General features: G+C 55.3%; 2 protein-coding genes across 2 annotated transcripts; both read left to right on the top strand.

Moving 5' to 3' along the window:
• Positions 1-1736: 1736 nt before the first annotated feature.
• Positions 1737-2465, top strand: LOC135620372 (uncharacterized). The gene has a single exon (XM_065123303.1). It carries the CDS (start codon positions 1737-1739, stop codon positions 2463-2465), a length of 729 nt encoding a protein of 242 aa, XP_064979375.1.
• Positions 2466-4168: 1703 nt separating this feature from the next.
• LOC135620371 (uncharacterized) lies at positions 4169-10878 on the top strand. The gene is made up of 2 exons (XM_065123302.1): positions 4169-5347; positions 9961-10878. Exons 1-2 carry the CDS (start codon positions 4169-4171, stop codon positions 10876-10878), a joined length of 2097 nt encoding a protein of 698 aa, XP_064979374.1.
• The last annotated feature ends 4967 nt before the right edge of the window (positions 10879-15845 follow it).

The following is a 15845-nucleotide window of genomic DNA, read 5'->3' as shown; positions in this document are numbered from 1 at the left end:
TATAGTTCATCAAATAATTTTGAGAAATAATTTTATAGTGGGATAATTAGCCAGCAGCCTATAGGAATTTAAACTTGTTCCGGTAGCAATGGCTTTGCTGGTGTCAACTTCATGATGGGCTAGTTATTATAGTGGCAGTCAATGCTGTTGGTCCCTTAAAATTTTGATACTAGATAAAAACCTTTAGTTGCCCTGGTAGACGGAAGTAAGTCGATTAGTATTGATTGCGTGGGAAGAGATAGGGAAAACCTAAGAAGATATTACTGAAAAAAAAAAAAAGACTTGAACACTCTTGGTTGGAATTACAGATATTACCTTACCTAAGCTCAATCGTGGGTAAAAGATTCATGAAACTAATCCAACTTGTTGGAACTTAATGGCTTGTTGTTGTTGTAGTTGTAGATGAAGCCTAGCTCCAATTGATAGGGGTAAAAACGGATTTGACGTAACACACCAGATTTGACGTAATACACCCTTACGTCAGACACCCCTGGGCGGCACACTGTCCCAGGGAGCGAGCATTAACACCAACATAGTGTGCACCCACACCCACCATACCCGAACGACATCATCGTCTGATCCCTCATGACCGGCCGAGGTAGGGGAAGACGTCGACTGATGCCCCCCATACCCTGCAGCAGCTCAGCCTTCCACGCAACGCCCACGACGACAACAGACGCCACCAGAGGTACAACCCAGCTCCGGCAGGATGGCACATCAGGTAACATCAAATTCACTTATAAATACCCCCGGGCTCCCAACGGGTAGGGGAGGACGATCTCACCCTAAAAACTCCACTTCGAATCACTGATTTGATCGTCGGAGGGGTCGGGCCGAACTACCGACCCGACCTGTGCGCAGGTACTCGACCAAAGCTGACCCTACTCGGCATCGCGGAACTTTCCAGCCAGACTGCCTGCAGCGGCCGCCACAAGATCCCAAGGGGAGCCACATTTGATCCCAGCCATTCGGAGCCCTGAACCAGTCGCGTCGACCCCGATGTCACGGCTAAAAAAGTTACTTACCGTAACAGATTGGCGCTAAAAGGAGGGTCGATCCGAATGTCAAGCGATCAGCGAACCCACGTCGGCGGGCCCACAACCGCTGGGCTCCCCAACTCGGGGGAGCACCCCCCGCATGATGAATTCCGCGATGAATGCCCCGCATCGGCGTCAGAACGCTACTGGCAATTGTTCAACGACCCAAGCTTGTCGCCTCCTGACAGCGCACCCGTCGGCCCGTTGCTAATGTCACCCGAGGCCTTTCACGACCTCGCTCATCAGGTCCGAGCCCTGACAAGCATGGTGCAGACTATCATTCCGATCGTCTCCCAGCGGACCCCTCCGCATGCAACCTGGCCTTCACAACGACGGGAGACCCCCGTCCGGACTCACGTACCACTTCCCGAGCTTCCTGGCTCACCTCGGAACCCGATAAATCGGCCTGGGAGCCGGGAAGCAGAAGACACGGCGAGCCGCCCCGAGCCCGAGGCTCCGACCGCCGACTCAACAAATGCCCTACGAGCTCAGTTGCGCCTCGTCAGTCAAAGACTCGACGAAGTACAACAGGAAGTTCGTAAGTCAAGAGGAGAGCTCGGGGCGGACGGACAGCAAGGATCCCCGTTCATCCCCGAGATACAAGACTAGGCGATCCCCCCACACTTCCGCCTTCCCTCGCTGGACGCGTATGACGGCGCCGCTGACCCAACAGACCACGTGGCCGCTTTTCGCGCCCAGATGGCGCTATACGGGACTTTTGACGACTTGATGTGCAGGGCATTCCCAACAACTCTATGGGGGCCGGCCCGCGCGTGGTACAGCAGCCTGAAGGTCGGGACCGTCGCCTCCTTCGATCAACTCGCCAAAGATTTCGAGCTTAACTTCCTGGCTTATGCTCGACCAAAGCCTTTCGTGGCATTGCTCCTTGGGCTCAACCAGAGGGAGGACGAGACTCTCTCCCATTTTGTGAACCGCTTTACGAAACAAATCCGCGGATTGTCGGATGCTCACCCCTATCTCTTGATGCAGGCGTTTATGACAAGCCTGCGGCCCTCCAGGTTCTTCTGGTCTCTCGTGGAGCGGCCCCCCGTCGCGGTCCCCGAGATGCTTCAGCATGCTGGTCAGTTCATCGCCGCGGAGACTTGGATGGCTGGGAAGCGGGAGGAGCACAAAAAGGTCAAGTCAGAGCCACCCCGACAGCAACAACCCGCCTCCTCCCGGCGAAAGTTGGATAGATCCGACCCAAGGCCTCCTCTCCCCACCTTGAATTCGTCCCGAACCGAAATATTCCTTCACGAGAAGGGGAAGGGGCTACTCAAGGACCCTCACCCAATGAGGAACCCACGAGAGCTCGCAGACCGTTCAAAGTATTGCCGATTCCATCGGCAGCACGGGCACGACACTGAGCAGTGCCGCGAGTTGAAGAGGCAAATTGAGGAGCTCATCCTCAGAGGTCACCTCGGCTAATATCTCCGGCCGAACAAAGAGCTGTCACCTCGCCCGGAGGGCCCCATCGAACGACACATCGATGTGATAGCCGGTGGTCCCGCATCTGGGGGAGGCTCCATGTCGGGCAGAAAGGTGTATGCCCGAGCCGCTCCAGACGAAGCCTCGGGACACGAGCCCGAGCTCGAGATAACCTTCCCGACCGGAGCGTCCGAGCGACCCGACCACGACGACGCCCTTGTGATATCGGCCAGGGTAGCCAACGCGCAAGTAAGAAGGATCATGCTCGACACGGGGAGCTCGGCCGATATACTTTACTTCGACGCCTTCCAGAAGCTTGGCTTGGCTAGGGAGAATCTGAGCCCGATGTGCTCGGCGCTCACCGGTTTCACAGGAGATTCGATATCGCCCCTGGGGGCTATTACTCTGCCCCTGACCCTAGGGGCCCCATCGAGGTCGAAGACGGTGATGACCACCTTCCTGGTGGTCGACCTTCCCACTGCCTACAACGCCATACTCGGTCGGTCGACCCTCAACAAGGTCAGAGCCGTCGTCTCGACCTACTACCAAACCATCAAGTTCCCGACTCACGCTAGAGTCAGAGAAGTTACGGGAAGCCCCCGAGAGTCCAGGCAGTGCCACCTGACCGCCGTTTCTTTACACAAGAGGGCCAGGACTGAGCCACCACTGGAAGATCCGCGGGAAACAAAGAAACTGGCCCCTTATCCCGAGCCAAGGGGATCCACCATTGACATACCTCTGCGAGAAGCTCGGCCGGACCAGACGGTGAAGATCGGTTCAGAACTGCCCGAGCAAGAACGAGAGCAGCTTGTTGGACTCCTGTGAGAAAATGCCAACGTCTTCGCTTGGTCCCCATCGGACATGACGGGTTTCGACCCAGGGATCGCACAGCATCATATCAACATCCCACCGGACGCTCGCCCAGTGAAGCAAAAACCCAGGCGGCAGGCCCCTGACCGACAACGCGCCATACAAGAAGAGGTGGGCCGACTCTTAGCAGCAGGCTTCATAGAAGAAGCCAAATACCCACAATGGCTGTCCAATGTAGTCCTCGTGAAAAAACACAATGGAAGCTGGAGGATGTGCGTTGACTACACCAGTCTCAACAATGCATGCCCTAAAGACTGCTACGGCCGGACACGCATGCCTCACTTTTATGGACGCCTATTCGGGGTACAACCAGATCAGGATGGCGCCCGAAGACAGAGAGCATACAACTTTCCTCACCGATCAAGGGGTATACTTCTATAAGGTCATGCCATTCGGGCTAAAAAATGCTGGGGCCACATACCAGAGGACGATGAACAAGATGTTCGCCCATCAGATCAGGAGGAACATGGAAGTTTACGTGGACGATATGATCGTGAAAAGCCAAGAGGCCGGAACGCACCTTGCCGACCTGGCCGAGGCATTCGCCACACTGCGCAAGTTCGGCATGCGACTCAACCCCATTACGTGGCCGAGGCATTCCTTGGGTTCATCGTGCATGAAAGAGGAATTGACGCCAACCCGGAGAAGGTTCAGGTGATAATCAATATGCAGTCCCCCGGACGATTAAAGACCTACAACAACTTAACGGAAGGCTTGTCGCCCTATCTCGCTTCCTCGCCCGATCGGGTGATCGCTGCCTCCCATTCTTCAAGGTGCTAAAGAACCCGAAGAACTTCCAGTGGACGTTGGAATCCGAGGAAGCTTTCAAACAAATGAAGCAGCACCTGGCCGACCTCCCCCGCCTTGCCTCTATCTCTCCCGGGGAAAAGCTGGGCCTCTATTTAGCGGCCTCCCCGCATGCAGTCAGTTTCGTCCTGACCAGGGAAAGCTCCGGCCAGCAGCTCCCGATCTACTACGTCAGCCACGTCTTGAGCGGACCCGAGGAGCGTTACCCGCCGATAGAAAAACTCGCACTCGCCCTGGTGCTCTCGGCTCGGAAGTTGCGCCCCTACTTCCAGGCACACCTAGTGGAGATCATCACCGACCAACCTCTTTGGCAGGTCCTAACAAAATTTGATGTTGCAGGGCGGCTCTTCAAATGGGCGGTGGAGCTCGACGAACATGATATAAGATACGTGCCCAGGACCGCCATCAAGGCCCAAGCAGTAGCCGACTTCATCGCGGAGCTAACTCAGATAGAGGACAGAGATCTCGAGCAAACCCCCGAGGCTTGGACCCTATACGTGGACGACTCGGCCAGCTCAAGAGGCACCGACACGGGTTTGGTTCTTCTCGCCCCCGACGGGCGCTCGTTCGAGCGCTCCCTCCGTTTTGGGTTTAAGGCCACTAACAATGAAGCGGAGTACGAGGCGCTCCTAGCAGGACTAAGGCTGGCCCTCGAGATGCAGGTGGCCGCTATACACGTCCTCACCGACTCGCAGCTCGTGGCCGAGCAGCTCCGCGGGGGATACGAAGCTAGGGACCCAACCATGGCGAAATACCTGGCACGAGTAAAGGACCTAAGTACCAAGTTCCCTTATTTTACATTATCTAATGTTCCGAGGGGGGAAAACGAGCGAGCCGACGTGCTAGCTAAGCTGGCGTCAAAACCAACCCCCGAAGCATGGCCGGAGATCGAGGAGCTCCCCGCCCGCGCCGTCGAAGTAGCGACTATGGCCCCAGGCAACGCGCCGATCACATGGGTACAAGAGCTGCTACGCTTCAAGCGAGATGGGACCCTTCCCCACGATGAAGTTGCGACCCGGCGCCTACGTCGTACACACGCATGGTACACCGAGGAGAGTGGGCAGCTTTATAGGCGGTCCTTCACCTACCCCCTTCTACGATGCTTGGAGCTTGACGAAGCCCAGACGGTCTTGGCCGAGATCCACGAAGGAGTCTGGGAGAACACATCGACGGGCGAACCTTGGCACATAAAATACTCCGCCAAGGTTACTACTGGTCGACCATGCTGTAACGGACAAACTTCTAAACAAGATGTTGGATGTAATGCTTATGTCTGTCCGTTGTCTGTTGGCATGTTCATGCCTTGTACAGCGTGTAGAGGGGTAGCCGAAGGCTTATAAGTCCCATTTTAGTTGGGTTGGTGGCCTCTTTAGGCTTGTAAATAAAGGTTGTGTCATGTGGACACGTACGAGAGCTTTTCGGTCTATAATGGACCATTTTACCCTTTGTTGTGCCACTATTCAGAGCTTGTAAAGTCTGTTTGTAATTTGCATTGTCTATGAAGTGTTTTTCAGACATGTTTGCTTGTGGATCCCGATTGAGGCGTTCTCTTTAACCCGTTCTCTCTTTTGTTGGTCCTAAGGGACAATGGGAGGCTTCGGGGAGGCTGACCTTTGCGGACGGACGCGCAAGGGTGCCGCACGACTTAGGCAAAACCAACTAAGTCCGTGTCATATGGTATCAGAGCGGGACAAGCACTCATAGAAACACTTGACATGCAAACGTGGGGGACCTAACGGGGCTGCGTTGAGGGCAGTCAGCAACGCGCGATCGTTTGAGGGAAAACGGGCATGGAGATGTAGGGAAAAGAGTCGCTCAGAGGAGCGGGTATCTAACATTGGCATTCAGAGGAATGGCCAACCCTTCGTGCAAGAGGCACCACGAGAACAGGCAAGCTTGGAAGAATGCGGAGCGCACAAAGGTTGGGATGGTTGAGTTTGAGCTACGGCTCAACGTTGACAACTATACTTGATGGTGCTCTAGGTAAGCGAGGCGCTTGACAAGAATGAGACCATGCAAGGTGGAATGAGTTGCTCAACGACCAAAAGAGTTATGCAAAGCTCACAGAGGTGAGGGGAATTGCTAATTCGAAGAATTTGGTACTCATGCATGGGCTTGTATGCGGACGACGGAATGTTTGTGGCCATCCCAAGGCGACCGAGACTCGGCGCCATGGAGCATTGAAACTTTCTCTTCGGCATGTGAAGGATACGTCCGTAGGAGGCTGAAGTGTGTAACGAGTTCAGCATGTTGCTAGGCCTTGAGGGGCGCAGCAGGGGCTGTATTGACGGGGAGGTGCAATCTAGCAAGTGCGTTTGTAGGAGGCAGAACAATGCATAGTCTGTTCAGCAGATTGGAGTAGTCCAGGGGATGGTGGTCTCCGAAACGAAGAGAGATATTGCTCCAATGGGACAGTTATCTAGGAGGGATAAGTCCCGGCTCTCCAGAGGGAGAATCATGTGAGACGGACCTCACATGTTGAGGAGGAGTACCTCAACAAACAAGAACTCCACGAAGCTCGATGGACTGAGCAAGCGGCGAGGAGTCGTCGCATGATCTCGCTTGAGAGAATGCATTGGTGGATGCATTGCGAGATCAAGTGGGGGAGCGACTTAAAGCAACTTATGAAGGTACACTTGGAGTCGATGTAGAGATCGGACTTAAGGGAGGGCTGACCCGTGAAATGGTGGGTGCGAGAGCCACCATCGACTCAATGCAAAAACGAGGAGCGGAGCAACTTGGGTGTAACTTGGCGAAATACCCAAGCCGCATGAAGGGAGCCAGCATAGAAGTTGGAACATGGAGCAGAGGCATAGTGCTTTTCTTAGACAGAGGTCAAGGACATGAACTCTTGCAGAGGCAAGAGTATGATCATGTTGCTCCATGGGTCCTTCATTCTGATGGAGCGGACTCATCGTGCATGGTGCTAAAGATAAAGGGAGCTTCGGGGCACATGCACCTTATCTCGGAGAAGCATTTGATGGAGGAACTAAGGCGACTCAATTTGCGGAGGCGAAGTTGGGTTCAGAAGGCCTTAGCATGGGGCAAGAGGACGCAGAGGCGGATACTCTTGAAGAATATGCCATAGTGTTGCCATTCGAGTTACTATGAAGGAAGCGGTGCGCAGTGAAGATTGTGCTGGTAGGGGTAGAGGCCCAGGATCCAGACAATGGTGCACAAATTATAGTGAAATTGGTGGACTTCGGGAGCTACTAGGCGACGGACTGTCCTAGAGCAGTGCTTCATCTAGGTGTGACCCAAGAGTAGGTGGATGAAGGTCGATTGCCAAAGGAGCGAACAAAATCGAAGGTGGAGGAGACCCTGCGATGTATTGGCAGAGGCCACACATGGAGGGTACACAATTCGAGTTTATTCCACAAGGATCAGAATGCAATGAAGATGTCACCAGGAGGCGACATGGTGCAGCGGATCATGGTGGAACAATTCGTGGCAATGCGATACACACGACTGAGTCCCGTGAGGGATGAGATCATATGGAGGTATGATCGGGAGCTACTAGGAGCTCCACTTCGGTGAACAACATGACGGCAAGAAGGGCTGTGGATTCAAGGAGTGAAGGCCATGGTACCGTAGAGGCGGGTCTTCCGTGCGTGCATCGAATTTTGCTTCGGATGAAAGCCTTGGTCATCAGCATATGGGGGCTGGGTTCCACCAAGGGAAAAGTTCGAATGCAAGTACCAGTGATTTCCATGGGAGGAACTTGATCATGCAGAGGTATGATCGAAGCAGCTAGAGAGTTGGACTACTCCAGAGCTCATATTCGCTTAAGGGAGCCCGACAAGTCAGGGGACAAGGTCGAGTAAGCGAACGTTGCTATCAAGGAAGGTAAGGAGAACAGAATCGGTGCAAACCCTACAATGTGATGGTAGAGGCCATGCATGGGAGTTGCAGTCTGTCTTTCCATCGACCAAACAGACTGCTTGGAGAACACAGAGGTGTTGAAGCAGGAGGTCGAAAGGGGCGAGGAAGCGATGACGAGTCCAAAGGGACTTAACTACCCAAAATCAAGCATCAGTCAGAATGGAGGTGGACTCAGAGGAGTGCCACGGAGACATATCTACTGATCGTGAAGAAAAGGGATACAGATGCGAGCAGATGGATAGTAGGGCCATGGTACCACAGAGGCGGGACTTCCTGAAAGTCATTGATCCCTTGCTCTCATGGAGGGAGAGCGCTTGGTCGTGAAAGGGGCCGAGGAGGTGGAGCATGCAGAGGCAATCTCCAAGTACCGAGACAAGGCTGAAGGGCAAAGGCCAAGAAACTTCGTAAGACCGGTGTCAACAAGTTTCTCATCAAGATAGCCGTAAGTGAAGGACTTCGGGTCATGCAAGAGTCCACGACCAAGGAACGAAGCAGGCAGTACGCGGTGCTGTACCTTTGCTACTCAGTGGAGTAGGCGGCAGGGTTGATGGAGAAGACGGTACAATCCCAAAGGCGACCTCATCTATCAAAGAATTACTCCAAGTTGGGGTGAAAACTTCCTGCATTCCAGAAGTTCAATGGCATTGAGAAGGTGAATCACAGTAACTAACTCAACGCAAGGAGTGCAAACACTTCAAGTGCTTCAGAAGTGTGAGCAAAGAGCAGGCGAAGGCCAGTAACTAGCTTGATGCATGAAGTACAACCTCGAGGAGGCGGGCGAAGTCAAGTAACCGTTGCCTTCTCAACCCTTAAGAGAATGGGCGAAACCGAGTACCCCAATTCTCTCATCTATCCAGCAGAGGAGCTCTGCACAAGTTCAAAGACCCTTCGAAGATAATGGAAGACAATAGTTGTCAAATCCTCACCAACGGTGATCAGTGCTACTAAGAGTAGATTGTCCGCTTCATTTCCCAACGAAATGCCAATCGAAAGCAGAAGTGATGTGAACCTACTTGGATGTGACAACTAACCGAAAGGAGAGTCAATGAGCAGATTTTGTGGAGGAAGGACCCAAAACTTCAGAAGTTTGCGAGACGATGCTCGTTAAAACTCCAACAAGCATCCACCCAGTTCAAGCAGCATGTGGAATTTTGAGAGACTAGCGCAATAAGGATGGTATTTTCCTTCATCTGGGAGATCCGCAGGAATCAACAAGGATCAACACAACTCAGCCAACCCCACACCAGAGTTAGAGTCATTGGTGAGTTGAAGCAGCATGGCGGATCAAAGGTTCGACTACTCAAAAACAACAATGGAGAGCAGTTGGAAGCCAGGAGGCGCATTACAGCTAGAGCGGAAGATTGAAGACTCAGCAAAGGCGAAGAGTTGCAGTGTTCACAAAGGCTTCAACGAGGACGTCGAAGGGATAAGTGGGGGAGAATGTAACGGACAAACTTCTAAACAAGATATTGGATGTAATGCTTATGTCTGTCCATTGTCTGTTGGCATGTTCATGCCTTGTACAGCGTGTAGAGGAGCAGCCGAAGGCTTATAAGTCCCATTTTAGTTGGGTTGGTGGCCTCTTTAGGCTTGTAAATAAAGGTTGTGTCATGTGGACACGTACGAGAGCTTTTTGGTCTGTAATGGACCATTTTACCCTTTGTTGTGCCACTGTTCAGAGCTTGTAAAGTCTGTTTGTAATTTGCATTGTCTATGAAGTATTTTTCGGACATGTTTGCTTGTGGATCCCGATTGAGGCGTTCTCTTTAACCCGTTCTCTCTTTTGTTGGTCCTAAGGGACAATGGGAGGCTTCGGGGAGGCTGACCTTTGCGGACGGACGCGTTAGGGTGCCGCACGACTTAGGCAAAACCAGCTAAGTCCGTGTCAATGCGCCGGGACACGAAAGCTTATGTGCAACGGTGCGGCTCGTGCCAGGAACACGCCTGCGCACCCCGGCAGCCAGCGGTACCGCTCAGCCCCATCGATTGCGCATGGCCGTTCGCGCAGTGGGGTTTGGACCTGCTTGGACCTTTCCCACCGGCTTCGGGGCAGCGGAGGTACATCATCGCAGGAGTGGACTATTTCACAAAGTGGATCGAGGCCGAGTCGTTGGCGATAATCACGAAACAACAAATGGAGAGGTTCATGTGGAGAAACCTAGTAACCTGGTTCGGGTTGCCCAAAGCCATTATCACGGATAACGGACCTCAGTTCGCTGGCAGAAGGTTCCGAGAGTTCTATGCCGGTCATGGCATCCAGCTAAGGTTCAGCTCGGTGGCCCACCCTCAGACGAACGGGCTGGCGGAGGTGACCAATCGGTCCATCTTGGACGGGCTCAAAAGAAGAGTGTCCGCGGCCCGATCGTCCTGGACGGATGAGCTCCCTAGCGTCCTATGGGCACTACGCACTACTCCCAAGACTGCGACTAGTGAGTCCCCGTACAGCCTGACGTTCGGAACTGAAGCTGTCCTGCCACCCGAGGTAGCCATCGCCACCCTTCGGACAGAAGACTTCGATGAGAGGGCCTCAGACGAGGGACTTCGAGCCAACCTCGACATGCTCGAAGAGCGACGCGCCGAGGCCCACTTGAAAGCCCTCTCTTACAAGAAGGCCGTCGCAAGGGTCTACAACAGGAAGATACGACCCCGACCGATCAAGTTGAGCGACCTGGTCTTACGCAAGACCGAGGTGAATGACCTGACCCGAGCGAAGGGAAAGTTGGCTCCCAAATGGGAAGGACCTTATCGGGTCGTCGAGGTAGTCCGACCGGGTACTTACAGGCTCGCGACAATGGACGGTTCCTCCCTGCCGAGAACATGGAACGTCCAGAACCTTAAAAGGTTTTTTGTCTGAAGAAGACTTTGCCTAAGGGGAATTGTTCGGCTAAAAAAGAGTCTCTTCCGAGTAGGGAGCTTTGCGCTTTTTGAAGCTGAACGACATACTGGAGAAAAAAAGTCTTCTTTATTTCAGAAACATGGAATTACAAGACTCGGCTACAACAGGACTCGAGGATTACAAAAGAGATTACAGGACTCAACCCAGCTCAACCGAGCCGGCCCCAAAAACTCTATCCTAACCATCGGAGCCCCGACGCTATCGTCGAAAGGAACTTCATCCGGCATATCTACATCTAAAACCTCGGGATGAGAGGCAAATGGATCCACTTCGACTTCCAACCCGGGATGGAGCGTCTGGAACCGGCCCAGGGCAATCCGGTACCCGTACTCGTAGGTGACCTGCCCTGAATGAACCAGCTCGAGCTGGAAGCCCGAAGATTGCTTATAGGCTTCAATTATTTCTTTGTCTTTTTCTGGCTGCCGCTCTCGCTCGACCACCAGAGCTTCCGAGGCCCCCTTCGCCTCGGCCAGGGCCCCCTCCAATCTCTGGGTCAGGGTGGCCACCTCGCCTCGGACCAGGCGAGCCTCGGTCTGCGCCCCCCTTAGGAGCCCTTGGAGACCGTCTTTCTCCTCCTCAGCCGCCTTCGCCTCGGACTCCAAGCGAAGGACCTCAACCTCCAGCGCCGACATGCGTTGGTCGGTCGCCCCTGCCTTAGTCCGGAGGCGCATCACCTCTGCCTCCAGCTCCGAAGAGCGCTGCTCGGCCGCCGCAACCGCCTCCGGAGCCGCCCCCGCGCGAACCTCCTCGACCTGCCTGCGCAGCTCGACATTTCGGTCGCACAAGATGCCCAGGGCCCGACCTGCGTCGCGTACGCGATCCGCCAATGCCATTGCGTAGTGCTGGCCCTGCAGAAGGAAGGTCAGGACCACCCTCGGACGAGCCGTAAGTCGGGAATCAACAGCGGGATGCTTACCCATAGCAATGACTTCATGGATTTACCGAGCAGGACATCCGAGGGCATGGTGTAGAGCTCACGAGCCATATCTGGATGAAGCCCTCCTCGGATGAACGCGGCTGCAGTCTCCCCATCAGCCCACACCCGAGTCCCGCGGGTCAGCCCCCCCCCAGCGGGCTACCAACCGGTCGGAGGGTTGGCCCTCCAAAAGCTCGCCCATCAGGCGCGCCTGGTAGGAGTCGTTCGGCGGCCCCGCGGGCAGCCGACACAAATCCCGGATCGAGAGCTCCCTGGGCGCCTTCCCCGCCCTCTCATTGCTCGGGCCGGCCTCACCTCGACCTCGCCCTCCTCGCCGACCACGCGAGCCCGACTCCGCCGCCCCTTCGCATTCCTGAGCCTTCGGAGGAGCTGGCTTCTTCGGAGCGGCAGCCTTAGCCTTCTTTCGAGGACGGTCACCCTCGAGCAACACCGGCGCCTCCCTCGTGCCAACGCCCTGGCCGATTGGGCGTCGCGGAGATGCAACCGACGGAGCACGTCCTCCGCGCATCGCAGTAAGGTTCACCATTTCTACACGAACATATCGAGCTTGGTTAGTATTCCAAAAGAGAAAAATAAGACAAGAAGGCCTACCGCCACCTCCTTTTTAAGGCATACCTCGAGGTACCGGGCTCAAACCCGCCTCGACCAACCACGCCTCGGTCATCGTCCGGATGACTTTGGAGGACGAGAGGATCTCCTTCAATCTACGAAGGGCCTGGAGCTCCCCTTCATCCAAGACCGGGGCGATATTATTGACCGCGTGCGCCGCCCACCGGAGCCCAAAATCCCAACTCTTCGGATGGCATACGTAGAAGAAACGCTCCTTCCACCCCTTGTTGCTGGAAGGAGCCCCACTGACCCGGAAACCCGGTCGGGCGGACAAGTAATAAACCCCTGACCCCTTGGATAGGTGAAAGCAAGAAAGGAAAAGAGACCGGCTCGGGGGAATTTCGGCATAGTAGCATTCCCCTAGGAATGCCACCAGATAGTGCCAGGAATTTGGCGTCATCTTAGAAGGAGAGATGCGCCACCATGAGACGCAGGAGGTTATGACTGGATGGAACGGGAGGCGCAGCCCAGCCTCGAAGGCATCCACGGTTAGGGCAAAGCCCTTGGGTATGGGATCATACGCCCGTTGCCCCGGCTCGGGGTCAATAAGCGTGAATTCCGCCGGGATACCGTAACGATCCCGAAGGGAGCCGAGTGACGACTCGCTCATGGTGGAGTCGAGGTCGTGCGGCCACATCAGCGTTTCAAGGGCTTTGGTGGCCCTTTCCTCGAACGACGAGTGGGAGCTCGCCAACACTGCCCCCTCGCCGACGTCACCAGAAACAGGAGGCGAAGAAGGAGAGGACAGAGAAGGAGAAGCCATCCTTACCGAGCTTTGGAAAAGAAGGTGGGGCAGCTGATGGGTGCGAGGTTAGGTCGCCCAAAGAAGGGGTCGAGAGAATGCAGGTACCAGAGCATAAGGGAAGCCGATGGCGCGCTATTTATAGCCTACTGCCCGCCAAAACCGCGACCTTTCCTCTCCTGAGGTGCGCTGCGAAGACGCAAACATCACATCGCCATAACTATGGTCTGACGCGGCATTTAGTCGCAGCATGGTGCAAAGTACGAAGCCGCTAATCATGTCAGCCTCGAAAACCGACGACTCCCGAAAGGGGCGGCCCTTTGATCTTCCCCAGGAGAAAAGCAACCTGGCCGCCCGCGCCCACGCTGGCCAAGAACCGAGTATCTCCTAGGTCGCATAATGCTCGAGGCCGCCACCTCGGTCGCGTGACACCCGAGACCACGCCTGCGCGGCCAGCCCGCCTGCATCGTGCTCCTCGGCTCTTCGGCTTTACGCCACCCAGGACACACCTGCGCGGCCAGCTCGCCTGCGTCGTGCTCCTCGGCTCTTCGGCTTTACGCCACCCAGGACACGCCTGCGCGGCCAGCCCGCCTGCGTCATGCTCCTCGGCTCTTCAGCTTTACGCCACCTAGGACACGTTTGCGCAGCCAGCCCGCCTACGTCGTGCTCCTCGGCTCTTCGGCTTTACGCCACCCAGGACACGCCTACGCGGCCAGCCCGCTTGCGTCGTGCTCCTCAGCTCTTCGGCTTTACGCCACCCAAGACACGCTTGCGCGGCCAACCCGCCTACGTCGTGCTCCTCGGCTCTTCGGCTTTACGCCACCCAGGACACGCCTGTGCGGCCAGCCCCCCTGCATTGTGCTCCTCGGCTCTTCGGCTTTACGCCACCCAGGACACGCTTGAGCGGCCAGCCCGCCTGCGTCGTGCTCCTCGGCTCTTCGGCTTTACGCCATCCGAGACCACACTTACGCAGCCGGCCCGTCTACGTCGTGCTCCTCGGCTGGGCGTTGCCCGAGACCACACTTGCGCGGTCGGCCCGTCTGCGTCGTGCTCCTCGGCTACGCGTTGCCCGAGACCACACTTGCACGGCCGGCCCGTCTGCGTCGTGCTCCTCGACTGCGTGTTGCCCGAGACCACACCTGCGCGGTCTGCCTGCCTGCGTCGTGCTCCTCGGTTACGCGGTGCCCGAGACCACGCCTGCGTTGCCTGCCCGCCTGCGCCGTGCTCCTCGATCACGTGCTATCCGAGATCCCGATCTCTGCTCGGTTTTTTGACCGAGTGGCGCACCTCGGCCCCATACTGCACGTGACGTGTCTGCGCGGCTATCCCGCCTGTGTCGTATGCCTCGATTCGCGTGGCCAACCTACCAGAAGTAAGAAGCCATGCGTCGGACCCCTTGCATGCAAGAACCGACACATAGCTCCTTTCAGGGGGGGAGTATGATAGGGGTAAAAACGGATTTGATGTAACACACCAGATTTGACGTAATACACCCCCACGTCAAACATCCCTGGGCGGCACACTGCCCCAGGGAGCGAGCATTAACACCAACATAGTGTACACCCACACCCACCATACCTGAACGACATCATCGTTTGATCCCTCATGACCGGCCGAGCCAGGGGAAGACGTCGACTGACGCCCCCCATACCTTGTAGTAGCTCAGCCTTCCACGCAACACCCATGACGACGATAGACGCCACTAGAGGTACAGCCCTGCTCCGGCAGGATGGCACATCAGGTAACATCAAATTCACTTATAAATACCCCCGGGCTCCCAACGGGCAGGGGTGGACGATCTCACCCTAAAAACTCCACTCCGAATCACTGACTTGATCGTCGGAGGGGTCGGGCCGAACTACCGACCCGACCTGTGCGTAGGTACTCGACCAAAGCTGACCCTACTCGGCATCGCGAAACTTTCCAGCCAGACCGCCTACAGCGGCCGCCACGAGATCCCAAGGGGAGCCACGTCTGATCCCAACCATTCGGAGCCCTGAACCAACCGCGTCGACCCCGAGGTCACGGCTAAAAAAGTTACCTACCGTAACATCAATCACTTTTTTGGATCTACAGCACGATGGCTCTATTAACCATGCTCTCCAAGAAATTAAAACCATGAAGAAATTGCACTTGTGCAGGGGTGACGACATATAATGGCCTTGAGAGCTGCATCCTCAACAGCTGCTCCTCTGCCAATGAGTGTGCTGGAGGTGACATGAGTGGTGCTGATGGATGTGCTGCCACTGACTCCCCCGATGAGGATGCTTCAAGCTGCTCCTCAAGTAAAGATGCCCTTGGCTGTTCCTTCTCACGATGCTTGTCCTCGAGCACCCCAGGACGAGCACTTGCTTGATGAGTGGGATACTCTTAACGGCCTTCATCATTTTTGCATCAATGGGAAGGGACCTATCACATACTCGATAGACGTTTCAGATGTGGAGGCTATGAAGGAAAAGTTTGCAAAGTTGCTGCTTGGTGAAGATGTCTCAGGAGGCATAAAAGGGATCAGTACTACTCTCGCATTATCTCATGCCATTATCGGTCTTGCAGGTAATGATGTTTTCTTCACTTATAAGTGAGACGTACCTTGGAATCTTCTGACCACTTCTTGGACTTTATCCAACTCGGTTTGTA

This window comes from Musa acuminata, chromosome BXJ2-8 (genome assembly GCF_036884655.1).
Source record: "Musa acuminata AAA Group cultivar baxijiao chromosome BXJ2-8, Cavendish_Baxijiao_AAA, whole genome shotgun sequence".
Taxonomy (NCBI): domain Eukaryota; kingdom Viridiplantae; phylum Streptophyta; class Magnoliopsida; order Zingiberales; family Musaceae; genus Musa; species Musa acuminata.
Note: the sequence above shows the minus strand (reverse complement) of the source record. Positions and strands in the feature narration are given on the sequence as shown.